The 26,944-nt window shown below is 38.4% G+C and overlaps 1 protein-coding gene across 3 annotated transcripts in view; it reads left to right on the forward strand.

Annotated features, from left to right (window-relative positions):
- Positions 1–20,217, forward strand: part of AKAIN1 (A-kinase anchor inhibitor 1) — a 32,922-nt gene extending 12,705 nt beyond the window's left edge. For 2 of the 3 annotated variants that reach the window (XM_069004517.1, XM_069004516.1), the window contains one exon: positions 16,916–20,217. In XM_069004517.1, the coding sequence (XP_068860618.1) occupies positions 16,916–17,106 (191 nt within the window). In that variant the 3' untranslated portion in view covers positions 17,107–20,217. Of the gene's footprint in view, positions 1–1,323; positions 1,473–16,915 lie in introns of those variants that run through there. The other variant, XM_069004518.1, reaches the window with a different exon arrangement.
- The last annotated feature ends 6,727 nt before the right edge of the window (positions 20,218–26,944 follow it).

The following is a 26,944-nucleotide window of genomic DNA, read 5'->3' on the forward strand; positions in this document are numbered from 1 at the left end:
GCTGAAATTGCTAAGGGGAATAAAAGGAATATCCAGAAACTGGATAGTAGAAATGGTAAATGAAGATAAATCTAGAAGGCATTCCCAAGGAGAAATGATGTTACACACTATTAAAAAAAATAAAAAAACTGCCACCAGATGATTAGTTTGACTTTGACAGTGGTGCCCCTCTTGAGTTCTTGCTGAAATATGTAAGCAATATTATTTAAGGAGGTCAGTGCTTTTCTCTACCTGTACTTTAAGAATAAGGCCTTATTTTGAGAATTCAAGCATCCCAGGTTAATTGGATAATTCTCTGTTTGGGAAATGCTTGATTATGAAAAAATGAAATAAGCTTGTGAGAATATCCTAGGTTATGAAAATGTGCCTGGAAAATGTATTGCATATTGCAAACATTTATGCAATTTTTTTAAAAATGTACTTTCTATAATTTGCACTGATAATGTTTTTCAAAATCCCTCTTGCAAGTTCGGTTTAAAGAGGACAGTTAGTTTTTGTAAATCTTGTCCCATCTGGCTGTGTGTTTCTCACTTCTGCTGTAGAAGTTCAGGGCCCAGAGGAAATCTGAGTATGGGTTCTACAAACAAAAATAAATTAAATCTGAAACATAAAAGATGGTAGGAAATTTTAAGTAGTCTTCCACTGTTGGCCTTCACTGTCTTTATTTTATTAGTATTCATTATTTTCTTTACTGTTTTACCTTGATGTCATCTTTTGTGTGCCAAAACATTTATGTTGCCTCTTAAAGTGCTGGGTACAGCTGGGTTAATGGGCCTGTGAAATCAGAGTGTAAATTCCTCAGAATTTGAGCTTTTGGAAGTGAAAATACTGTGACAAAGTACGGTGTCACTGGACCCTATTACCAGGGCTGTCAGCTTGCAGTGAAAGCAGTGCACCCCAAAATGTCAGGCAGCGGGACTGTTGTCTAGAGATAATTAGGAGCAATTAGCCAGTCTCCTTGCTGGGCAGATCGCTGTTGCCTTTCTCCTTTTTGCCCTTCCCCCTGCTACCACTGCAGGGCAAGGAGTTATGGCATTGGTGGTTCCCTGGGAGAGAGAGAGAGAGGGAGAGAGAGAGAGAGAGAGACTCTGTGTGTGTCCGTGCGGGCGCCCCGGCCCCCTCCCCGCCCCGCCGCATTGTGGAGGGAGGGACCGCGGCCGCCTCCGCCGCCGTGCGGGGCCGGGCGCTGCCCGTGGTGCTGAGCCCGGCGGGACGGGCGCTGCCCGAGGTGCTGAGCCCGGCGGGACGGGCGCTGTCCGAGGTGCTGAGCTCCGCGGGCTGGGAGCTGTCCGAGGTGCTGAGCCCGGCGGGCTGGGAGCTGTCCGAGGTGCTGAGCCCCGCGGGCTGGGAGCTGTCCGAGGTGCTGAGCCCCGCGGGCTGGGAGCTGTCCGAGGTGCTGATCCCTGCAGGACCAGGAACTCTCCGAGGTGCTGAGCCGTGCCGCCCGGGCGGCACCATGGTGTTCGCTCCAGGTAAGGGCAGCTGCATCCCGATCCCGGCCGAGTAGCCCAGCAGGAAGGCCCCGGCCGTGCCGGAGAGCTGCTGCGGGGAGGGGGTGATGATTGAGCCGGTGCTGCCAGCAGGCAGAGGCAAGTAGCTTCAAAGAAGGTGGTTTAGTTTGTGATTTCTTTAGCTGTGGATCCAGAGGTTATGAGGGTCACCCCTGTGGTTCTCATCAGGGACAGGAGCCTCCTATACAAGTGTGCAGGGGGCTGTGCTTGTCAGACCACACAAAAGGGTCACAAAAGGGGATGTGGCCTTGCAGTGACTGGAGAGTGAGTCTCCCTCTGCACCCACACCCATGGCTGCCAATAAGACCATCCCTGAAACTCATGGAGATAATTTACAAATTTCAATTCCTCTTTTCTCCCCACCCAAAACAAAATAAATATTTGAGTGGAAGAGAACAGAAAGTTTATTCAGTCCAGTTTTTACTGGAACAAAATTGAAGATGACAACAGTTCGTGTCTAAAGTGAGATCTCACTGTATAAGGGTGCAGAATCTCTAGTTCATGGTATACTTTTGTGCTAACCCATAGAAGAAGCGAAACTACAGCAAATCTGTATTGGATTTGGTACATTCTGCTTGGAAATAGGCAGCTGGTTGATCAGAAAGGGATGAGAGGGATGGAAGGCCCAGTAGCTGCAGGGTGTAAATGTAAGTCATGCTTAGTATCTTCTGTGGGGAAATGACTTGAAAATAACTTCGTTAAAGATGTATAACTTTCAGTAAAATAGTGGGTCAATAGAAAAGGGAAAGTAAATGCTGGAACTTGACAATGAATAACTATCAATACCTTTGTTTTGCAAAGCTTACAGAGGTTTTGTCTTTGAAATTTATATCCAATCTCTGAAAGGGTAAGAATCCAAAAGCTTTACACTTTTGTATTAAAAAAACAAATCTTGGGACTAACTTTGTTAACTCAATAGAGTCTAATTTTTTTTTTTAAAAAAAAAGGTATCTCTTTTCAACAATCTCATTAAGTTTGTCTGTTTAACTGCCTGGTTGCTCTCTAATTTAGTACATTCACATACATTGTGTTGTGAAATTGGGACCAAGTTATTTATCTTAATAGAACAAGCCACTGCTTTTTGTAATACACCTTTCAGTATTAGTGGCTCTTTTCTGAACTCCTTTTCTCTGTCACACTGTCACCATTAGCTGTACAAGTTTTTGAAATGCTCTGTGGGACTGGAATACTGTGGGAAGAGATTACCTCTAAAATAATGAAAACATGCATGTTTTTTCTTCAAAGGCTGACAAAGAACAACCCCCAAAGCTCATTAATAACTGCATGAATTGCTCTTTTCACAACTCTAATCCATAGATGGAAAAAAAATTCTCTGTCCAAAACTGTTTTATATAGTCATTCTTCAGTTTTCCTATACTCAAAGAAAAGCCCATGGCTTCCTTGCAAATGTTGCCATAAAATACATAGGGCAACTAAATGGGAAATTGTAAAAGAAATGATAGAACAATCTATTATATTCAGACAGAGCAAGCCTGAGTAGATTCCTGGGTCTTTTATTGTTTCTCTTCCCTGCAAATCAGCCCTGCCCTGGCATTGTCTCTTCTCCAGATATTAAAAAAAGTAATAATAAAATAGGAGATTTATGCATCTTTAGAATCTTCATAGTACTTAAGGCCATATGAGGTAAGGATACTGTAAGTTTACTGAGAAAATGAGTTTCATTTCTTCAATCAACTTTCTGATTTTATCTCACTGTGATGAATGACCTCATTTTCTGTTCCATTTATTTGTTGGGGTGTAAGGGGAGAGGAAGTAAAAGATTTATCTAACTGTAAATGGTTAGGGTCAGAATGATAAACTTCCAGGATGGGGTGGAAAAAAAAAACAAAACAACAATCAAGAGGAAAATCTCTTCCAGAAGCAAAAAGTATGGAAGTCATTTATCTGACAACAAAGATAAGATTTTGCAGATGAATAAGGTGATGGTCTTTTTCTTAAGGTCTTGGATATGTTATTTCAGAACTCTGAAATAATGGGGTATGTTCATAAGCTGTTAAGTAGAAGCAGCTTATCAAGTTAAATAGACTTTTAAAAAGGTGAAGCCTACTGACTATTTACTGAGTAGATACTTTTCTGTTAATCTTCAGCTCCCTAAAACTTATATCTACTATGTTGAAAAAACAACACAACAAAGCAGCACAAAAACAAACAACCCCAAAAGAAGCCTGGATATTACTGAGATAGATCAAAATTATTTTAAATTGTCCAGTATTCCATGACAAAATTGGACTTCCTGTCTCGTTTCAGACAGTGTACTGCTATTTGTAGGTATGCAAAAAAGTATTCTTCATTTATTCATATTCTTCCTTCCCACTTAAAATTAACATTGAGACTGTTCCAGAACAGAGAAAGGAACTGAGAAGAGTATGTTTTTTCCTTGCTTGGTTTAATTTGACTGGGCCTTCATTGTACTGTCTTGTGCTGATTGATTAATGATATGCTTATGTATAGCAAGTGCAGTCCAAACTCCATAAGGTATCTGGGCATTCATTTTTTCCTGGAAAATTCACACATGTTGTGCTGCCCTTACAGTGGGGGATGATACATGAAATTCACACAAGCTACGTGTTGCAAGGTTTAGCTTCTTTACTTTTCCTGTATTTAACTGCTTTAGGCAGTTTGAGAAGTAGACAAAAATGTGTTATTTTACATTGCATGTAAGGATGGATGTACGTATGAGACTGCACTAGAGAAGCATGAAATTTCAGGATTAGATCAAAAAGCAGAGAGAAGTCATCATTTTTGAATTGGTAGATCTTCTTATGAAGTTTTCCTTAAATTTTCTGTAGAAGATAGTGTATTCCAGAATTTTAAAAAATGTCAATGCTAAATTAGCCTGTAAAATACTGATAACTACAAATAATTCCACAGATTAAATATGTGCCACTGTGAGGCAGGAAATGAAGAGGTATTAAAACATTTATATGTTCTAACACATTAGTAAAAATTAGAGAATGCAGTGAGCTTTCTTCTGATAGCATGTCATTAGTTTACAAAAGTGTGATCACTTCCAATATCAGCATTTACCAGATTGAAGAGTAACTTTAAATGTTACTAATCAAGCTACTTCTTTGCAGACTTCCACTTACTTTTCCAAAAATTACCTTTGGGCATATTCCATGCTAATTTCCAACCCTAAAATGTTTTTCTAGTGCAAGATAAAAATAATACTCTTTGCTTACGATCTGTCTGAACAAACACAATACAAAGGTGTTTCTCATGCTTGAAGAACTTTTTCTGATGTTTTTTTCCATGAATCACTCGAACACTTATGTCTTAGGCCTTTGCCCTTACATGTATGTACTGGTATAACACAGCCATGGCCTGCATTTTTAAAATTAGCTTGGGAATAAAGATAGAAACCTATGTCTGAGCTACCTAAATGGTTTTCTAAGCAAATCTGACTTGACTATCATTTCAGTGATTATTTTAGTATATTTTGAGAATTTTACACTACTATTACTCTATAAAACTGTAAATAAAATAACCAAATTATAGAGTCTCATCATTGCAGGCAATCATTGTTTCATCCAGTACAAAGCTGTGTTTGAATAGGTTTGTGCTTTTTTTTTTTTTTTTTTTTTTCATAGTTTATTTTAGAAAGGAATCAGTTTTGAACTGAATACCTCAAGAAAGATTGGAATATTTACATTGACAGCTTGTTTTGGGTCAAACACTCCCTTTCTTTAAGCTTGTGTCTGCTTTGAATTCTTTGCTTTCATCTTTCAGGTGAATCTTGTTATTTGTCAGTGTAATTTGAAGAATTCCTTTTACCTGACAGTTTCTCCATAACTAGAAACTCAGATGTTTTACTCAACACCCTGTAGTCCTAAAAGAAGGAGGAGGATATAGAATTAATTTTTGTATCAATATTTTTGTGTTAAAAAATGTGCGAACACAAAGATAGACATTAGAGAAGTCAGAATATTCACTGCTTGGTGCCTTTTTCGTGCAACAGTAACACCAATAGCTTTTCAACGAGGTTTTCAGCAGCACAGCTGTTCTTAACATCTTTAAGCTGGGAGCAGCATAGCAGACTTGTATAATGACACTGAAGATCAGAAGCGCATCCTGTACCAAACATTTTAGGAATCTCATTACGCTGCAATTGAAAACATAGCAGCTGCATACTGAAACAGATGTGCTTACTGGTCTGAATAGTCCTGATCTTCTCCAGTGGAAAAGCTGGGATAGCAACAACCTGTTGTGCTGCAGAACATGAAGATGTGAAATTTCTTGACAGAATTTTAATTTTTTTTTATTATAGCGTTACAGGTACTATTGCAGATCGCTGTCCACAATGCCCAGGTCAAGACAGTATGGAAGGGCCTGTTCATGAATGCAAAAATTGCTACCAATAACTTTACTTCTTTGGAGGTAACCTGTTGTGGGATATCTCCAGTGTTTGTGCCAGCTGTGGTACTCTGGCACTCAGTTATGAAATGTCTTTCATCCATGAAAACAAGGCAGGACACAGTCCTTGTTGTCCTTATTAACTGCTGTGCTACATTCTGCTAAAGCTCTGTGTTCTGCAGTCCTCCCCAGAAATCCCTAATCCATGATGTAAAAGTATATGCGTGTAGGATTCTTATTTGATAGCTTAGTGTTGACAAAGTCCATGTAAAGGACATAATTTGAAAGTGAAAAACAAAACTATTTGCCAGCCTCATGCAGTCTGATATAATGGAGGTTTTGTCCAGTATTTGTTATGGCTGGTAGTGAGTATGGAGGCCAGTTGCCACCCAAAAGTGTCTGAATGCATTTATAGCTCTCAACAATAGTTCAAAGTGTTTGCCACCTGGTAGGAAGAAATCATATGGAAGGAAATTCCTTATTCTTTTTTTGCTGAGGTAAAATATTTCTTGTGCTGACCTCTTCCCAGTGACACATTGATCTTTCCCCTGCTGTGAAAATCCACTAGCACATCTCATTAGCGAGGTGAAAGAAATTTAGTTCATAGATATTCAGAAATGTGATGAAATTAGCAAGCTTAAGAAAATAATCAACAGTCCTAGGTGGAAACTTTCTTTAAAGTAAGAATCAACATAGAATTACAAAATGGCCCAGAATTTATTTTTTCAAATTATTTTTAACAGAACTGAAGGCTTGAATAAGTGTGGCTGGCACCTTTCACTTCCATGTCACTGGATTGAATCTGATTCAGGTTAGGTGTGAGAAGAATTCTGTTATCACAGGAGCTCTGTATGGCCTATATTGAAGGAGTGGTTCATAGTTGGGGCATAGTGGTAATAAGTGATACAATCCTTATTAGCATCCTTACTGGAACTGTTTATTAAGCAGGAAAGTCAATGGTGAGTATAGAAAAGGAATGAGTTACACTTACATCCAGGGTTTGTCCCTCTGAGTTGTTGTTTTTGTAGGTGGATTGTTCTCTTGTACTTGTTATAGACATAAATAATATCATTCCACTCTTATAAGTTTTATTATGCTAGTTGAAAGAATGCCCTTACTGTAAAATACAGTGAAAGGTAGATTTATTTCTATTCCTCCAATCTTGTCTATTAAAGATTTTGTTAAGGACATAATACATTGTATTACGTTACGAATACTAGGTTAAGTAAAAATTATTTACAAGCAAATAATTTGTAATTTATTTATAAATAAATATTTTGAAAATTTTTGACTACTAGTTGCCCATATGTATTGTGTTTTTTACTTAATAATTTGAAAGATTCTATAGAGCTTTAGTGGATGTCAATCAGAGCAGAGTCTTTACTGATGTTAACAGAAACGAAAAGCTGACCTGGATAGCCATAAAATGCTTCAGGTTCCTATAGAATGCCTATCCAGGGAAGTCAGGGCAGGTGAGCTCTGTGTTGCTGTTGTTTGCCCTTCCAAATCCTGTAGTTGTGTTGCCAGAAGATGCTGGCTTCCTTCTTCAAGAGAGTTTGAAATTTTTTGCTTGAAGAAGTAAATTGAGCCATATTCTACTCAGGTATTTCTCTAACGGTGAGGCAGATGTAATCTCCTGTGAATTACTTGCATTTGCTTCACTTTGTAGTACGTGTATTTGATAGAATAACCCTGTCATTCTATCATTTTCTGTCTTTGGGCAGTGAATCCACTCACGATTTATCAGTACAGTGGTTGCATATCCATTACTGCTTCTGTTAAGTACTTGCAGATTGATGTTGCATTTTGTCTTGAAGTAAGTTTTCTTAATAGAGCGGAAAATATTTCTCTAGGAAGACAGAGAATCAGTTCCAAGAGTGGAAAACAGCATGTGATGGCATCCTGTTGTAAAGAGAGATTCTGTCAAGATTACAGCTATGAAATAAAAAAACCACAAAACCAAAAAAGGGTTTTCCTCTTTCAAGGTGCCTTTTAGGTTTATATAATGTTTGATTTACTTTCTATCATGATTTTGTGTATACCTGTGCATGTGTATATGCCCGAGGGAATAGCCTGAAGTTGTGTCAGGGGAGGTTTAGGCTGGATATTAGGAAAAGGTTCTTCACCCAGGGGGTGGACACGGCACTGGAACAGGCACCCCAGGGAAGTGGTCATGGTAGCAAGCCTGACAGAGTTCAAAATTATTTGGACAACACTCTCAGGCACATGGTGTGACTCTTGGGGATTGTCATGAGCAGGGCACGAGTTGGGCCCAATGGTCCTGATGGATCCCCTCCAACTCAGCATATTCTGTGATTCTGAGGTTCTACACACTTAAATGTCTATGTTCATGATCTCAGCCTCAGTTGCTAAAGCTGTATTTACAGCTTTCATACTCTGCTCACATTCTAAAATAAGCAGGGAATTTTTTTCTGTACTTCTGTGCATGTGCAAATTTAGGGCTTTTTGTGGGGGTGTTTTTTTGCTGGGGGTTTTTGTTGTGGGGTTTGGGGTTTATTTTAGAGCTAGAGGAGGGTTCTGCTTCACCTGAAATTTGGGCAGACAATTTCTGACTGAATAATCTGGTATAAATTGCAACATATCTAAAATGTAGCAGGATGTTTTCACTGGTTTGCTGGCTTTTTACAGGTTATGTAAGCTCTTCCTTATTTTCTATGCTTAAAAAAGAAAATCAGGTTCAGGTATTGTAAATTTTAATTAACGCACATAGTTAACAATTAAAGTACGTTGTTCTTTAAGAGCAAAAACCCCCAAAACTGCAGAAATATAAACACAGCAGCTAGCAAAATAAACCTCCACTGAAAACTTGCCCTTCACTTATGCTATACAGTGGTGGATACTGAAATTCTTCTAACACAAAAGTTTCAATGGGGAGCTTTTTGATACAGATTCAGAAGACCTATATAAATGTTATCTAGATTTCTGTGCTTAATGTTTTCTTTTTGGATAGGAATCTCTGAGCACCTGAACTGTAGAAAATAGAAGGCAGAGGGGGTCAGATGATGAGTGGTGTCCCTCAGGGCCTCGTCTTGGGACTGGTGCTCTTTGATACCTTCACCAGTGACACAGACAGTGGGATCAGGTGCACCCTCAGCAAGTTTGCACATGACACAAAGTTGGGCGGTGCAGTTGGCACAGCAGAAAAATGGGATGCTGTCCAGAGGGACCTGGACAAACTTTAGAACCTCATGAAGTTCAGCAAGTCCAAGTGCAAAGCACTGCACGTGGGTTGAGGCAATCCCAGACATGAGCACAGGCTGGGAGAAGAACTCATTGAAAGCAGCCCTGATGAGAAGGACTTGGGGCTACTGGCAGATGGAAAACTGGATGTGAGCCAGCAATGTGCACTTACAGCCCAGACAGCCAACCATATCCTGGGCTACATCAAAAGCAGTGTGGCCAGTGGGTCAAGGGAGGTAGTTCCCCCACTCGACTCTGGTGAGATCCCACCTGGAGTACTGCATCCAGCCCTGGCATCCTCAACACAAGAAGGACATGGACCTATTAGAGTGGGTTCAAAGGAGGGAAAAAAAGATGATCAGAGGGCTGGAGCACCTCTCCAGTGAAGGCAGTTTGAGAGAGCTGGGGTTGTTCAGCCTGGAGAAGGGAAGACTTTCAGGAGACCTTCAGGGAGCTTTCCAATGCATGAAAAGGGCTTATAATAAACAGGGAGAGTGACTTTTTACATGGGCAGATAGTGATAAAACAAGGGGGAGTGGTTTTAAATGAAAAGAGGGAAGATTTAGATTAGATGTTAGGAAGAAATTCTTCTCTGTGAGGATGGTGAAGTACTGGAACAGGTTGCCCAGAGAAGTTCTGGATGCCCCATGGCAGGGGGTTTGGAATTAGATGATCATTAAGCACCCTTCCAACCCAAACCAATCTATGATTCTATGATGTGGGTAACCTGTATTTGCGCCATTGGACCTCTCCTGCCTTGGAAGAATCACAGCTTTTGATGTAGAGAGGTTTTTTATTTTAGTGTTTGAAATGTGTTCTCGAAAAGAAGTAGGAAAGTTGTGCAGATGAAGAGAATATAAATTTTTCATTAACTTTGAAGCAGCTGGTCCCAGATGCTCTTTAGGGAATATCTTATTTTTAATACACTGAACTCCAGTCAAAGACTTAAAAACCTTGCTAAATTAATCTTAGTTTACAGTACTAAACCCAGAAATATTCCTTTTGGGACCAAAATCTGAGTATCAAATTTATGGCTTTGGGTGTGGCAGAAGTGTCAGTGACTAATATTTTGAACTACATTCAGTCTTCAAAGCTGAAAAGACACAGTCCTTAAGGAGCGAATTTATTGCTATATGTGAAAATACCTAGAAAATATATAGATTGAAGTGTATAATCTGGTTTTAGTTAATATTATTGAACTTACTAAAATGTTGAAAAATGCTTAAGAATAGATAGGTCTCAGCAATCTCCAAATGTGAAAAAAAGCTAATTTTCACTGGCATGTTTCAAATAATATGAAATAACTTGCTGGAGTCTTTAAAGAGATAGCTTTATATAGCAAAAAAATCCCAAAGAAAATTCCAGATATTCCTATCTCTTAAGAAAGAGTAAAAACTCCGTAGGAAAAAAGTTACAAAACCTGAGCTGAGATATAGCCAATGTCTGGATAAAAATGTACAATGAAGTACTATTCTGGAGATATTAGTATGTCCTTTGAGACAGCTTATCTGGATTTCTGCTATTCTCTTTTGTTCTTATATTCCTCCCCCATTTGTATTCCAAGCAGAGTTACTCCAGCTTCATTCTTAAAATTTATTTCAACGACCAAAGTAGTCTGTGCTGGACCCCTTCATGATACAGTTCCTCTTCCATGCTGGTTGAACAGCAGGAATAGGGAATGAGGTTAAGGCAGAAAATAAAATTGAACTGAACCTTAATTTTTTAGTGAAAGTCAATGTTGCAATCCCCTGCACAGCAGGTTAGGGAATTGCAAAAAACACAGGATCCTACATTAAAGTACTTTTGGATTTCTAATATGTTCAATGTCCTCCCTTCTTCCTCAAGGAATTGGGGTAAGTGAGTATTGCCTCCTGATGGCTGACAGCTATTAGCCAGGACCTCACCGGGCTCCATTTTAGAGCATGGGAAATGGTACTGGGCAGAATTAACTCAAATGCAGTTAAGAATGCTTTTTTTTTTGTTTTTTTTTAAAGATTAAATTTGCAACTTCATTGTAGGACCTTTTCATGAGGTCTCTGAGCTGTCATCATTACTGACATTGAGACAAATTGGGTCTCTAATCCTGTAAATAGCTTAATGACTCTCATGCATAACGTTGGTTTGTGCACATGTGTTGGAAAGCCTTCGGTCCTGGCTGATTGCCATGTTCATTCATTCTGGATGTAATTAACATGACTCATCAACATTTCCTGATTATGGATCTCTTCTTCAAATTAGGCTTCTTGTGCTGAAATCCCAGCAACAACCTCTGAAGCAAATCAAAGAAGGAGATTTTTTAACCACTTCAATTCACAGGTTACAAAATATTTACTGGAGGAGGCTCATCTGGAAGTTCCATGCTGTGTCCAACAAGATGGAGATGTGTCACTGCCTAATGCCAAAGGGAAGTTAGAGAGCTGAACTTGGTTTCTTGTAGAAGAATATCAATGTTGATGCAAATAATGTTACTGTTAATCGTTACAACATACACACATACATTATGTCATTACAAACTTGCCAGGTTCTGTAAGGTTTTTTAATATCTAGAGTTTATAAACAAAATTTAGGTAATAACATGCAACTTTTTCCCATATATTCCCATGTATCCACACTGGACCTTCTGATGAAGTCTAATCATCATGGTCTTGTCTACTTATACTTTCATTCCATTAAAAAATTTCATTATCACTGTCAGTTGGATTATAAACATTATAGTAATAATTTTCAACAGAATTGAAATAGAATTTCCAGAGATCAGTATTTTTGTTGCATTATTATCAATTTTTATTTTAAAAATAATTCTAATGTTGCAGTGCTGAAGAAAATAGTATAATCATTAATTGTTGCAATCCAAAACAATATATTGATAAAACAAATGGTAATTTTTTAGTTAGACTAAACTTGCATAATCTTATGTAAATATGAGGAAAAATATTTACTTCTTGGCTCTTTCAGCTTCAGAATTGTTGCATAAATTCAAATTGTAGCTAACAGGGGAATGTATTTTGGGTAATTCTAAGTTGATCAGAAGTTTGTTTAGGGGAATGGGATTCTTAGTTTTAGATATGGTTAAGCTCAAAGTGGTTTACACAACCTACAGGAAGAATAAATGTTACAGGCTTTGAGGAAAGGTGAATTAAAAGGTCTTTAACTCCCTCACTGTTTATTGACAGCATTAGTGGATCTGGGATAGACTTGCACCCTTGCAAGATCATGCCTGTGGTAGTTTAGCTTCATGATAGTATTCCAAACAAACCTGTGAAAAGGTACAGTAGAGAACTTAGCTGTGGATTCAAACAAATTACCCATTATAGAAGTGTTACTTATTAGGAGTGTTTATAAGGCGCAATAAATTTAACTTGTAGCAAGCTGAAAGAAAATAGCTGCAGGGTGTAACAACAGAAAGTGAAGGAGACTACTTTGATTGCAGGCTGGAGAGGAAGTGACTCAGGATACTCTGTAGAAAGTGAAATGTATAAATGAGAAAAGGCTCATGTGCAACCAGAAAGAAGTTCTTAAACTTTTTGATCTGCTAAATGCTTTTTCTCTGTAGCTATTTTTTTTTCCATGTATACATTTCTAGTATATTCCATAGTCTAGAAACATTTCAGAGGATGTAAAGTCTTCCACACAAGGTGTTATTGGACTTTAAATAGTATTAGTTCTATTAATTGAAATGAATACTTGGAATTTACTTGAAATATTTTTATTCTTTTTCCAAATTGCTACCATATTTTCCTTCATGGGGAGCATCAAGCAAGCCAATTTCAAGGCACTGATACATGGCACTAGTTTTAGGTGGAATGTGTAATTGATTCTTGCAGCTACTCCAAGATTTTGATATTTTTTTTGATATCTTGAACTGTACTTTGGATTGCAGAACCAGAACAGAGTTTGAAAGTTACTTTTCATCTGCTGAATTAGTTGGCATAAAATTTATAGAGAGAATTACAAGCTAATAAAAACATGCTGAAAAGACTTCATCATGTGTTAATGATTAAATTGCTGCCTTGCATTTAACATCATTTAGCCCAGATATTTCAGTTCTGTATTTCCAGAATTGGGGTTGTGGATATAAAGAGTGAACATCTAAAGATAGAGAACAAGTTAAGATTTTCTAAAATTAAGAGAAAAAAGTAGTCTTTAGACAAGGATAACTAATAGGCAGCACGTGTTTCTAATGTTGTTCAAGTTTTTCCCAGAAATTACTTCAAGTGACCTATTTGTCATAGAATTTTAACTTAACTAGTTATACTTCAAATCTTAACAAATGATAGATAAAAATTAATTGTATTTTATTGCCCTAGTAAGTCTTATTTTGATTAGCTAAACACCAAATACTTAGCAAACACCAAATACTTAGTGTCTTTTTTTTCACCTGATTGAAAAGATGCAGTTCTTAAAGTCCCAGATTAATTCTATAGGCACTCAAACTTCTGTCTGGATGTCCACAGCAGTCTGTATTTCAGCAAGGTGAACATGGATATATGTATATATGTTCCAGCCCAGCCCCTTTGGGATTCTTGCATGAGTAATCTCTGCTTTCCTTAGTCAATCCCTTTCTTCTTCCTCAGAGTAGGTCCTCCATATCAATAAATAAATGAGCTTCTCAGAAAAGAACTAGCTGACTGCTTTCATTGAAATGAATAATTGGAAGAAGAGGATGTAGTGAGGATGCTTTTTGGGAGATTGCTGTTTACTCATTCAGGAAGTGGAAAACTTGTGATTTATCTCAGCCTAACTAGATAAAATCACAGGAATGCAGAGGTTTTGTGGTTGGAAGGGACCTCTGGAAGTTATCTTGTGCAACTCCTGATCAGTCAGGGTCATCTAGAACCATTTGCCTAGGATCATGCCCTGTTGGGTATAGATACCGTACACCCAGAGGAGCTGGATATTCGTGTTTGACTGCTTGACATCTCTGGAAGTCCAGCTCCTGCAAATAATGGTCCCAATACGGGCTCATACCTGGGTCAAACACAGTGTCAGATATCACCCTCCAAAATAACTATTATTTTCACTTCCTTTCTAATTTAGATGGTCCACATAAGCTGCCAATGGTCTGATTGGTCATATCACTCCAGGCCAACAGCTTTGACTTTCTCTGTGTCTAAAGCCAATTAGCTGTTTTTATCTGGGTTGCTATCATCCTAACTATTTTATTATTTACTATTTATAAATCAAGTTTAATTGAGCTGCCTTATTTCCTTTCTGTGCATACCTAAACCCTCAGAGGCCGGGCAGAAGTAGTCCAGAGGTTTTGGGTTCTCTGTTCTTTGTTATCTCAGCAAATAAAAGAATCATCTAATGAGTTAGAGATGAGCTGACGTAATCTACATCTCACTTATCTGTGTGGTGCTCTCAGACAGGTTTTGCTCCTAAATAAACAACTGAAAAACCCAGGGAGAAATGCATTGGAAAACTCATTTTTTTCAACTGAGTGTTGCTATGGTTGACCTTTCTAAAGTAAACACATTTAAACATTGGATTTTGTAGATTAATTGGCAAGGACTAAATAAATAATGAAGCATCCCTCAGGAGAGTGAGTAATTTTCAACAGCAATGTACTTAATGACTATGTTTTCAGTGATAAATTCTGGGGGGTTGTGGCTTAGGGGACTGACAAATTTTTCACATTTCATATAACATCATTGTCTATTCCAACATACTCATTTGTTTTTAGAATTTCATGTTTATCTATGCTTTTGTTAATACATATCTTCTGAACATCAGCTGTATTGACTGATCTTTTTCAGCCAAACGAGAAGACTAACTCATTGTGTGATAAAATGTGACTTCATATTTGAGTAGTAAAGAATTATCTGTACTGTATCTGTTAACACTTAATTCTATCTGAAAAAAACACTGTTTCAAGTGCTGAGGAGTGGAAAAAAACTGAATCAGGGAAGCTGACTGTGCCAACAATTCAAGCGATTCTTTTCAGTTAGCTTTTCCAGTTAAAACATGTTTTCTACGTTTTCACAGGTGTTAGCCTCTTACTTGTAGACAGACTTTGCCACCTCAGTACAGTTACAGGGTTTTAAAAAAAATTATTCATTTTCAATAGAATTAAATCCAATTTCTACTTCGCTTTTAGCCAGAATATATATAATATGAACAAAAATCCCTCCAGTTTTCTTTTAAATCTTTTTATATATTGGAAAGCCACAATAAGGAGCCTTGTCTTCTCCAGGCTGAACAACCCCAGCTCTCTCAGCCTGTCTTCACAGGAGAGTTTTGTGAGCCTCTGATCATCTTGGTGGTGGTCCTCCTCTGGACATGCTCCAACAGGTCCATGTCTTTACAGTGGTGAGAACCCCAGACCCGGACACGGTACTCCAGAATCTCACAGGAGCAGAGAACAGGGGTAGAATCACCTCCCTTTCCTCCTGGCCATGCTGTTTTTGTAAAGACTAGCATACAACTGGCTTTCTGCATCACAAGCCATCTCATTTCCACCTTTTTGTCTACCAGTATCCCCGAGTACTTCTCCAAAAATCTGTTTGTGACAAATTCACCCAGTCTGCATTGACATCAGGCAATGCCTTGACCCAGGTGCAGGAACTTGTCTCTTCCCTCAAGCATATGGTATCTTAATAGCATATTCCCTAAGGAAACAAGTGATTCTCTTCTCTTTTTGTTTCCATCTCAAGTTTCCTTGAGAAAAATTCTGAAAGAACAGTGGGAATTTATCACAGTTCCAGGTATGGACCTCTCATAAAGGCACCTGACCTTTAATTCACTCTGATTTCTCTCAGGACACAATTCTTAAGATATGTCATTGAAACAGGCAGTAAACTACAAATCCTATTTAATGAAATAATTGAGCGTAGCAGTCAATTAAGAAAAAACTGAGATGAGTATCTTTAAAACCTTTAAAATCAAATCTAGTGATGTCAATAAGCACCTAGGCTAAGCATTTCAATAAGCAACTAATTTCCTATATGCCAATAGGTATACATCAGAATTATTTTTTTTAAAACAGTATCAGCTTTGACCATTATGAAGCATTCTTTATTGTCCAAATTGCCACTTCTGTTAGGAGCCAAAATACTTCCAAAGAGAAACCCTCTGACATAAACTACTCTTCTTCATTACCAGATGTCTGTAGTCACACTACATTACTTCACTGTTCTCCAGATTTTAACACTCTAGCAAAACAAGGAAGTTTCACATAAAAATACATATTTGTCAGGTTGCCACAGAAAATATTCTCTGTTTTACCTACCAGAATCTGAAAGTTTCTTAATATTTTGCAAATATTTTTGAAAATCTATTTAAGGGTTAATGAACTGCACTAAATAAAACTTTGTACCTTGAAGTCAATCGGAATTTGATGAATGAGGGCTTTCAATCTGAAGTAAAATTTAAAAAAATGTTAATGAAGCAGTGTTTTTTTCTGTATGGTGGTGAGGGAGTACATGTCAGCCTTGCAAAATAAAGTCCAATTCCCTATCCAGAAGCACAGCTCAAGTAAAAACGGATGTGATTCACAGCTGGATGAGAAAACCTTCCTTTCTTGTCTTACTGCAAAATGCATCTGTGCTTGTTTCAGCTGTGAAGTCACAGCTGTCCCCAGAGCTGGGGGGTAGGTAATCGAGCTGTATGACTCAAAGTCTCCCCCTTCATTCAGTCCTCTGGCACTGAGCAGGCAGAGGCACTTTCCACCCTAATTCATCATCTTCAATATTGGCAGGTTTCCTATGTAATAAACTGTCCGCAGTCACTCTGTAATTTTGTTCCCCACCCTCCTCTTTTTCTGTCCTTCATGTTTTCACGGCGTAGCCCCAAGTTCTTAGTTCCTTTTCTTTTTTGTTTGGCTCTGGCAGGTGAGAAGCCAGGGACGGAGCAAGATGAAGTTAAGCTGCAGATTGCCAGCAAGCAGATTGTGCAGACTGCTATCCTCCGAGCAGTGCAACAAGTTTCCCAGGAGAGCCAGCAAAAGGAGAAACGAACAAACACCAGTGCAAGCCTCCAACTAGAAAGAGGAAAACTAACCAAGAAGCACGAAAAGAAGTAAAGGAGCAGATAGGGGGTTTTCAACTCCAGTCTGCAGTGTTTTCAGCTTTCTCTTTAGTATCAGCTGTATTGCTAGTGCAATGCTACTGCTGTAAAGCAAACCAAAGTATTATCACACCTAGACATAGGGTAAAACTGCAATAGTCCTCAGCTGAAAAATATTAAGTGCATTAGATGAATGACTCCATATTTATGCAGTGCCTCTTAACAGAAACGATAACCACAGCTGTAAAAGTAGTTCCAAGCACAAGCTCTTATGATATGAGCTTACTCTCAAAAGCTTGTTGCCCGTGCACTTTCATGCTAAGTTCTCCATGCAACGTTTACGTCAGTTCAGCTGGACGGGCTCTTCTTTGTGTTATTGGGTTCACTGAAGCTGTCTTCGCTGAAGAAATTGTTTACTGTCAGGTGTAGCAGAATGCTTTCAGGCTCCCTTGGAGCACGGGTTTGTACTTTGCTTTGATTAGGCATGAACTATGTGAAATGGCAGTATAAAGTGGATTTGGTAAGTTCTGTGAACCAGTTTATTTTTTCATCTTGGGGAAAAAAAAAACCAATCCAGTAAGACTGCAGTGACTGTGATCTATGACTATGATCATATACCTATGATCTATGTATTTTTTTAAAAGAAGTTAAGTACTGAAGTTTTAGTCTACTTATTGAAATACTTCTATACTTCTGCATAAAAATCACTTGTGCCTAAACTATTCCTTTTGATTTTCTTGATATTGAAAGAAAAGGAACTGATGTGATGATAAGGAATTGGCCATCATTCCTTCAGTTTTGCAACTTTGCTGGGTCTTGATCTACAGAAAGAGAAAACTGAAGTGTCTTTAATAAAAGGAGGTTGAATATATTAATGTCTTTAAGGATGAAAATATACTGTATCTGAATTTTGTCATGGTAGGTGTTTCTCACCTGCTGGGTGTAAAGTGACTTTAGGTATTTGCAGTTCTTACATAGATTCACCTTAAATAGCACTGCGTGAAGCTGGTAATACAGAGCTTATCCTTTTAACTGCTCTATATAGCTGAAGAAATCCATGATGTTTCTGAAAATACAAATTAAATAAATGTACCCTTCACTTTTATGCTCCCTTTGTATAATGATGATTGCACTATTATACATCTGAAATGAATAACAGTATATTTAATTCTAGAAATGGCTTGCAGCTCTGCTTCAAATGAATTCCTGTAGTAATATGCCTGGAAATACAAAGAGGAAGAAGAATACCCTGTAAAACTTTCTTAATGGCTTTTCTGCTCAGCTAGATGATCCTCAAAGAGACTGTGGGTTAAATAATTGGCTATTACTTACTGTGTCCTGTTGCTTGTGTTAAACAATTTTGGGATTCCTTCTCCTGGACAGCGGCTTAGTCACGAATAACCACATACTATAATATTAAGTCTTTGTAATCTGCTTGCTTTCTTTTTTTTTTTTTCAATTTAACAACACCGACTCAGACAAGATAATGATTTAGCTCAATCTTCTTTCACTTAAAAATGCAAAGAAGAATTCAACATGATTAAAAGTGTTCCAAATCATCTAGTAATGAAAACTGACCTGGATTTCAAGTACACAGGTGGTTCACTTCTATAGACACTGGGTGAATTTTTCCAGTCAAGCAAACTTTGAAAGGTGAAAATAATTGGGTCTTGAGGCATGTATATGTTTGTTGTAATAGTAATTTTTTTACCATTACCTTTTTCATCAGTTCACCTTTGTCTGAGAGGTAACTCTTTTCTAAGCACTCTTTGCATCTTGGCTCTCTGAGAGCCTAAGAAAACTGATCATGAATAAAAGCTCAGTACTGAGGCTAATGAGCAGACAAGTCTGGTGGATGACCGAGAGCAAACCTGCTGGAGAGACTCTGTGGTGCAAAATGGTGTTTGCCATGGACTCACCTAGAATGCTGCAGGAAGGAGAGATACAAAACATTTCCACTTCTTTGAAATTATTTTGCTTTTTAAAATGCTTTTTATCCCCAGACATTTGAAATACGTTCGGGTTTGGGGTTTTTGGTTTTGGTTGGGGTTTTCTTTCTGTTTTTTTTTGTTCCTGACAATTATGTTAATAATCTTCATGTCATTTTAAAACTGTTCGTATGCCTTTTTTTTTTAATTAATCATTTTGGAGAAAGAAGAATTTCAAAAACCAGTGAATCTGGGCTTTTGCCACTGCTTCATATGAGCCAATTCCACTCCTCCTCCCACTATGCACTTTTACAGTATCCCTTTACTGTCCCTTTGCTAGTGCCCTAGTCCTATTAGGCACACTATTACTCTACTTAATAGTCGTTTAATAGTAGTTTAATAGTCATGTCCATCATTGTCAGAATACCAATGCCATCAGAAGTCTAATTTCTTGGAAAATCAAAAATGGTAGGAAGCCTTGGCTTGTTATGTGCTTACTAAATGATGAAAGCGGGTATTTTTTGGTATCTACACTGATAGATTATATTTTATGGAGAAGACACAGACTACAGAAATTGTAACAGATGTGGTGCAGGTCTTACTACAAACAAAAAAGAACTCCTAAAGAAACTCTGAGTTCCCTACATGTCTCTGGTTTCTGTTGTCAGAAGAGGGGAGGTAATTTCTGGATCCACTAGACAATCTCATGAAGCAAAATGTGCTCATGAGGTTTGTAGTAATGAATGCGTTATTCAGCACAAAAAAAAAAAATTCTTATCTTAGAAAAAAAAGATAATCAAAAAAGCATCTATAAGTATTTAAAACAAACTCACCACTTATTAGCAGTTATAGTGGTAAGTAAAAGTTTGTACTAATATATGAAATTAGATTTATCACAACTCCGGAAGAGCAGAAGAATCATGTGTCTGTGGTTATCCTTCACTATGCTTGCTATGTTGTCATTCAGGTTGATTATAACTACTTTATAACCATATTGCACTCTTCTTTGTAAGGTAAATAAAGCAGCAATGGCTAAATGGAGATTCACATGGCCACAGCAGGATGTTGTAACAGATTACTAAATGTCACTGTATATCAAGTTTTTGGTTCTGTGTGGTTACACTGGAAATCCCTGCTCTAAAATAAATAAAACCAACAACTGTGACTTGGAAACAGCCATATTAATTTTATTGTTTCAGAAAAATAAAAGCATTCTGTGATAATATTATATTTATGAGTTGGAGATTCTTGGATATTTATTCAATAGCAAACAAACACCTAAAAGTCTTATTGTCTCTACTCTAGTAATGTATGGTACTTTTTTTCTGTTGACATGTTTTAAGCATCTCAGATTGTAGTATGTCTACAATGGTAAGTATGTAAAATTGCTGTGTAACTATTCTCAATATGATTACCATGAAATATGCTGCAGTTGTTCTTTAAATGTGTGCCAATGTCAAATACACAGGTTAATGTGTCCTAACTGAAGGCTTTTCTAAAAAAAGTTTAATTTCAATTAGCGGAAAATATACGAGGAAGTAAAATTAATTCATGAAAGTATATGGGATTCACCCATTCTCTTGGTTATCCACTCAGGTCTGAGAAGAAATTAAATTAATGAAAACCTGAGTCTTGACATAACCTAATTTTTCTCAATGGTTCCCTGCAACACAGGGATCAAGTTGTCAAAAGAGTTTGTGTGAGTGAGGGGCAGAACCTGAGCTACTGGTAAATGTCTTCACTCCTTCAGTAAGGAGTGAGCAGCAGTACTGATGGAGCCTGCTTTCTGATGAATGGCGTTTCTCTTCATTAGGTTTTGGTGCCTCATGGTAAGGTCTGGCAGAAATCTTTTCCCTGTTTTGGGTTTTCTAGAACCAAGGGGGTCTCTGAGGCCTAATAGGTTTTTAGTTTGTGGTGTATCCTGCCATTCAACAGAAGCAGAAGTAAGGTCTCTATTCTCTGCTTCCAGGACTTCATTCAGAACACTAGGTGGACATGCATGAAGTTTTGTTTTTAAAGATCATCTTCCCTGGATTTAGTCAACATGCCCAGCGATTTCTTTAATCCCTAAGACTGAATGGATGAGCACACATATTATCTGTGTGCTCAGGGAACACCAAGAAATAGATACATATTTTAAATTCATTTGCTTCTAAGCTGTTCTTGTCTGCCAGGCAGATTTTCTTTGTTTAATTAACATAAGCAGCTTTTCTTTTCTCATCATTTTTCCTCCAGTGATTTGCTACTTGCATTTTGTTGTATGAGCTTGCTAGATTTGACACTAAAACAACAATAGTTCCCATTATAATTTGGGTTTGGTTAGAAGCCCTGTGGTGTTACATGTTCCATTTTGGTGTGGTTTTGTCTTTTCTTTCACTAAAAGTGAGTAACAACAAATGATGTTCTAAGGAGAAGGAAGTTTGTGTGGGGGTTGTAGTTGTGTTGGCATTTTTGTGGCTTGTTTTTTTTTCCCCCCTCAGTTGCCTCTAGCAGAAGGTCACATGGGGCAAATCATCGTGAATCACATGCACTGTGACAGTATCTCGATGTAGAACTTGTACAGAAAGAGAGAAAATTAACTCTTACATAAGCTGGAAACTGAACCCAGCTATTCTAAGCTGATTCTAAAATGTTAGAGTAAGACACTCCTGATAGCTTTAAGGAAAATATTCCATGTGTGCTTTGAGAGTTGAATCCCATTTAGAAACACCAGCTAGTGAAGACTGTAATTGCTTGCTTTGTGATATGAGGTGGAAAATGAGCACTACTGTATTGTTCTGAAGACTTAAACGCTACCTCCTTGTGTCTGTGGAGGATTTTGAATTGTGTCTTTTGGCAAGGTGACCCATTTGCTTCTGCCCTAAGGAGTGAATAGCTGCTCTTCTGTGTGCACATGCATCCTAGAAGGTTTAGCTCCTGTCTCCCGTTGCTATAGTAGATGCCCTTCCCCTGTATTTGCTTAGTAAACATAATCCCTACTAATGCTGTTCCCCCTCATTTCTTTCCCATGAAGCAGCTCATTCTAAAAATCCTCAGCTACAAGATGAACTATAGAAGCCATCTACTTCTAGAAAAGGGAGAGTGAATATAATAAATCTTCTTTGCCTCATTGGTGGGATATTGACCCTTTCCCAAGCTCCCTGTATGTGTTTATTTCCAAGGAGGACAACTCTGTCAGCCATTGCTTCCTTGCTATCTCTTGCTAAGGCTTTACCCATAAAGCAGTGATCTTCAGTGTTTCCTTCCAAGGCAAAACTGCTCCAGGAACACAGTTTGCCCTGACTTGTCACAGTTTATTAGGCCCAGATGACTTCAGGTGATGACATACATGATTTGGGTTTTTACCCACTATAGAACAAGAGCAGAATTTCAGGTCTACTATCTGCATTGCTGAGGATCTAATTGTTTTCTTGGTACTCTGCCAGCTGAAGAAGTTTATATATATGCATGAAGCAAAACAAGTAAAACTTGTTAGATCTTGTAATTCCTCCCATTGTATTTCCCAGCATTACAGATAGTTTTATACAATCACTTTGTTTTACTGAGCATTACACTTGCTAAATCTATAGGCAGGAACAGGGAGTCTTGTTGTGCTCCTCTATTTTGATCACTGAAACCTGCAGGGAGTGTCAGAGCTGCACTGTTTGGGCCAATGACCCCCACATTGTGGCTCTTCTCTTGACCTCATATTTCTTTATTTTCATGTATTCACTTCCAGAAATCAGTCAAATCAGGAGACCCACAAAACAGGCATATCTGAGATACCAGAGGTGCAAGAACCCACTGCGTCCCTGCATAATTCTCAATTTTATAGTTTTTCATGGTCAAGAAACAGCTGAACATGGCACTTACTAACATGGACTAGTCGACAAGGTAGTGAGCAGTCAAAGACTGAACTCAGTAATCTCAAAGGTCTTTTCCAACCTAAAGGACTCTGTGATCCTGGGAAATAAACCCTGATCATACTTCCTTCTGGTAACTAGCTGAAGGAGCACAAGATTCAAATTCTTCATTTTTCCTCAGCACCTGAGACACTGGGATGCCACCAAGTTTCCATTCAGGAGGAATACAAACTCCTCCTTCTATTGGCTCAAGGTGGCTTCAAAGATCAGTGCCTGAATCAGGTGACCACTTACCTGTCGCAGTGCTCAGAGGAGCTGAATGTATGAGAAAACAACATATCTCAATCCAGGCTCTGAGGAATGAAACTTTGCAGGAGACACTGGGCTTTCACATGATCAGGATAGGAGTACTCCTCCACAAGACAGAGAAGCTAAACAAGACCCTCCTTCTGTGTGACTGTGTTGGTCTTTGGTTTGGCTTTGTGTAATTCAAAAAAGAAAAAATTAAGACCTTGAGTGCCCCACGTTCACTACCTCACTACCACGCAGGGAAGCAAACACAGTACTCTAGCAAACAAGTTGGAAATTCAAGGCCACTCTTCAGGGTAACTTACCTCAGAAAAAAGCATTTTCTTCAAGGGCAAAGTGGTAACTTGACCACTGCTTCAGTGACTTGACTTGTGCATTCAGCTTTTTTCCCTCTTCCTTATAATGCAAGGAAATACTGAATTATGCAAAGTAAAGTTACTTTTTTTGTTGTTTGTGGTTTTTTTGGTTTTTGTTTTGTTTTTTATTTTTTTTGTTTGGTTATTTTGGGGGTTTTCCCTACTTTTTATTTTCTTTAGTTAGGCTGTAATTTTGTCTCTCAAGGTCGCTTTTTTATCTTGTTCTGAAAAAAATGCTTGAAAAAAAAGGATTGGGTTTGTCCTGTGGTCTCTGTTTTAATGTTCCAGTATATTTGAGGCAACCTGTTTTTCCTTGATTTAGACAAAACTCTCTGGGTTTATTGCATCTTTCATTCTTTAACAATTTTCCCTGTACCTGTGTTGTGTGTAGAAGTAGGGTCCTAGAAACTACTGCCACATTAGAATTCTGAAGCTGTGAAAACTGCTATAATATCATATTTACTATAACATTACTTCCTTGAAAAATCCCTTACTCTTGGAAATCAGATTATACAACTCCATCTGCCCTGGTAAGAATTAGGTTAACATCTATTTTGCCTGCTGGCAGGCTAGAAGACTTTTCCTTCCTTTCTTTCTTTTTTTTCCCCCCCTTTCAAATAACTACATCTGAGGCTATTGACATGATTATTTGGAAAGCTAAACATCCAACTAGGAAGCATGGTGAGAGACTGAGGGTTAGGATCCTAGCTGAGGTGAGGGGGCTGCATACAAAGCTGACAACATATAACTCCAGGATCTACGTGCCCTGCGACTTGGAGGTACAATAATAAAAGCCCATAACAGGTTATGATGTCCGGATACTACAGCTTTCAGAGTACAGATGGTGATGCTGTCAGGAAATATCAGCCCTTGCTCTCTAAACGTCTGTCACATTTCATTAGGGCACCCAGATGACTCTTTCCTCCACTGCTGAGGCTTGACAACAGATAACAAATGAGTTTTGCTGGTAATTGCCCCGTTCCTTATTATTTCTTGATCACTTCATTTCACCCAAGCATCCATATCTACAGAGGCAAAAAATACTTCCACATAGAAATTTTCATGTTGTTGGTGACAACAAATGTGTTATCACTCAGGGAGATGCCAAATGCTCTGCAAAAGGCCAAAAGAAACCTGTTTTCCTCTCAGTGCTCCTTTCTAGAGGAAAAATACATCAACCTAAGGCTTCAGTGTACATTTGCAGATACCTGCAGGAGACAGACAACTCCTCTTTGTTTTGTGACTGTTGCTTTGGGTATTAGACTATACTGTGTCTCTCTTGTTGTCATTTGGCCTTTACCTTGGGCTGAGACTCCGGCAGTGCAGTCACACGGAGAACAACAGGGTTATAAAGGGACATGATGAAGCCATGGTTCTGCCCTAGCTGCACCAGAGCAGAGCTAAAAACTCTGTTTCCTCCCCAGTCTTTCTGACATGAAGTAATGAAGCAACAGGGTTGGGGGACCCTGGCCTCCTCTGTTACATTACCTTCCCTATCAAAATATAGGACACCACCAGACCACACTGAAAGGCACAGGAAAAAAGGCCCTAAGTGGGCACTGAAGACCCTTTAAACATCAGCACAAACTCTGAGGGGACACTAGATCTACAGGAGTGCTCTGAGGAGGCAATTTTCCTACAGATTCATCCTACAAATCCTTACTCCTTTATAACATAAATCATGCTATGTTTTGGGGTAAATGAAACAGCAGTCTCTTTTGGGAAAACAAATTACCTACCAACAGAAACTTGCCCAGACGAGAAAAGATCCTCACTGCTCAGTCTTTCTTGCCTGCTTTATGTGTGCTTTATGCACAAAAAGGAATCCCAAATACAGTAATTTTGCTGTGAACACTCTGATAGGTCAAATCACATCGCCCTATTAATTTTTTAGGGTCAGGTTTAATGCATGACAACAGAAAGCTTGTGATATTATGTGACATGAAACCCCCAACTAAATGTATGTCTCAGACTGTCAGAATTGTTTTCATAGTCAACTCCATCCCAAAAGTCTTGCACACCACTCCTCATTGATCGTGGTTTGCTGACTAGTTATTTGTGGGAGAGAGAGATAGGTTGGTGCCAGTCTGCCTTTTTTAAAAAAGTCTTTCTTTTGCTGTTAAGGGGAAACCATTAACTTATCTGGAAACAAAGAAAACTTGTTCTGGCTTCAGCTGAAAGAAATCAAGGGGTGAGAGAGCAGCTGCACTTTTGTGTTCACAGCTGATACATGGATAGATTCAGAAGCCGTTAGTAACTTCAAAACACAAAGATTTCTAAGGGTGTTTTCTGGAACATGTCAGAGCAGGAGTAGCTGATAAATATTCAGTAGGCTTTACTTTTGGCAGGCAACTTTCCTGGTACTATAAATGAACTTCTTAAGATTTTACTCTCTATCACCCGTAGTGGTCCTAAAATCTCATATGAGCAGCTTCTTGGTTTTACGTATATTCTCAAATGAACCTCCTAGGGATAAATCAATGATAGGGAACATTTTTTTTTCCTAGCAAATGGGGTAAGGCATTTTATAAGTCATCTCTTTTCCCATACTAGCTCTACCTGTCTCTCTGCAAAAAGGCAGCCTGCCAAGTTAGCCATTATGCATCGCTCAGGGCAAATCAAGAAGAAAAGCTGAAGGCTCCAGCCGAGGTTTAGAAATTGTTAGTGCGTATGTTTTAATTGCATTAAAGGTGCATGATGTTCCGGTAAGAAAAACACCTGGAGGGGCACTGGCTCTAGCTCATTCCCATTTTAAAGTCTGCAGTCTACCTGTTTTTAAAATTATTGTTATTGTTTTAGAAGAGTCATGCAAATAAATCAATAATTTGAATGAGCTATAGAATATTTTTCCAAGGAGCTGAGAAAATATTAGTCATGTTTGCCTTTATTTCTGAACCCAGTTGCAGTTAATGAACCCAAGCTCTTAAAAATCCTGGCAGGATTCTCACCATCTTGAAAGAAGCCTAGATTTTACCCAATTAGACTTCCAACACTGGCTTCAAAGCTGCAACTGCTGCTTTCATGTTGTACAAATTGCAGTCCATATCTTGGCAACAAACCATATGCAAGAATGCACAATGAGCTCAGCTGAACCCGAGTTACCCATCTATGTGATCATCTGGGGTCAGTGGTGAAGTTTTCTTTGCCTGACTTCCAAAGAAAGTGAGGTTTACATGCTCACATTAGCTGTCAGGACTTGTGCCTCCTGAAATCTTTTGTATCTGTTGGCCCGTGCAATGAAACCTGACAGAAGGGTCTTGGGATGTGACACCCCTTCCTGCTTGGAGATGAGGCATCCAGGGAAAAATAGTGGGGAAGGCTTGATTTTGAGGGATGCTTTAAGGAAAAAACTGTTCTCCCAAGCATGCATGAACTACACATTCCACATATAACTCAGTTACTCTAGGGCTTATTTGTAA

This window comes from Aphelocoma coerulescens, chromosome 2 (genome assembly GCF_041296385.1).
Source record: "Aphelocoma coerulescens isolate FSJ_1873_10779 chromosome 2, UR_Acoe_1.0, whole genome shotgun sequence".
Classification (NCBI taxonomy): domain Eukaryota; kingdom Metazoa; phylum Chordata; class Aves; order Passeriformes; family Corvidae; genus Aphelocoma; species Aphelocoma coerulescens.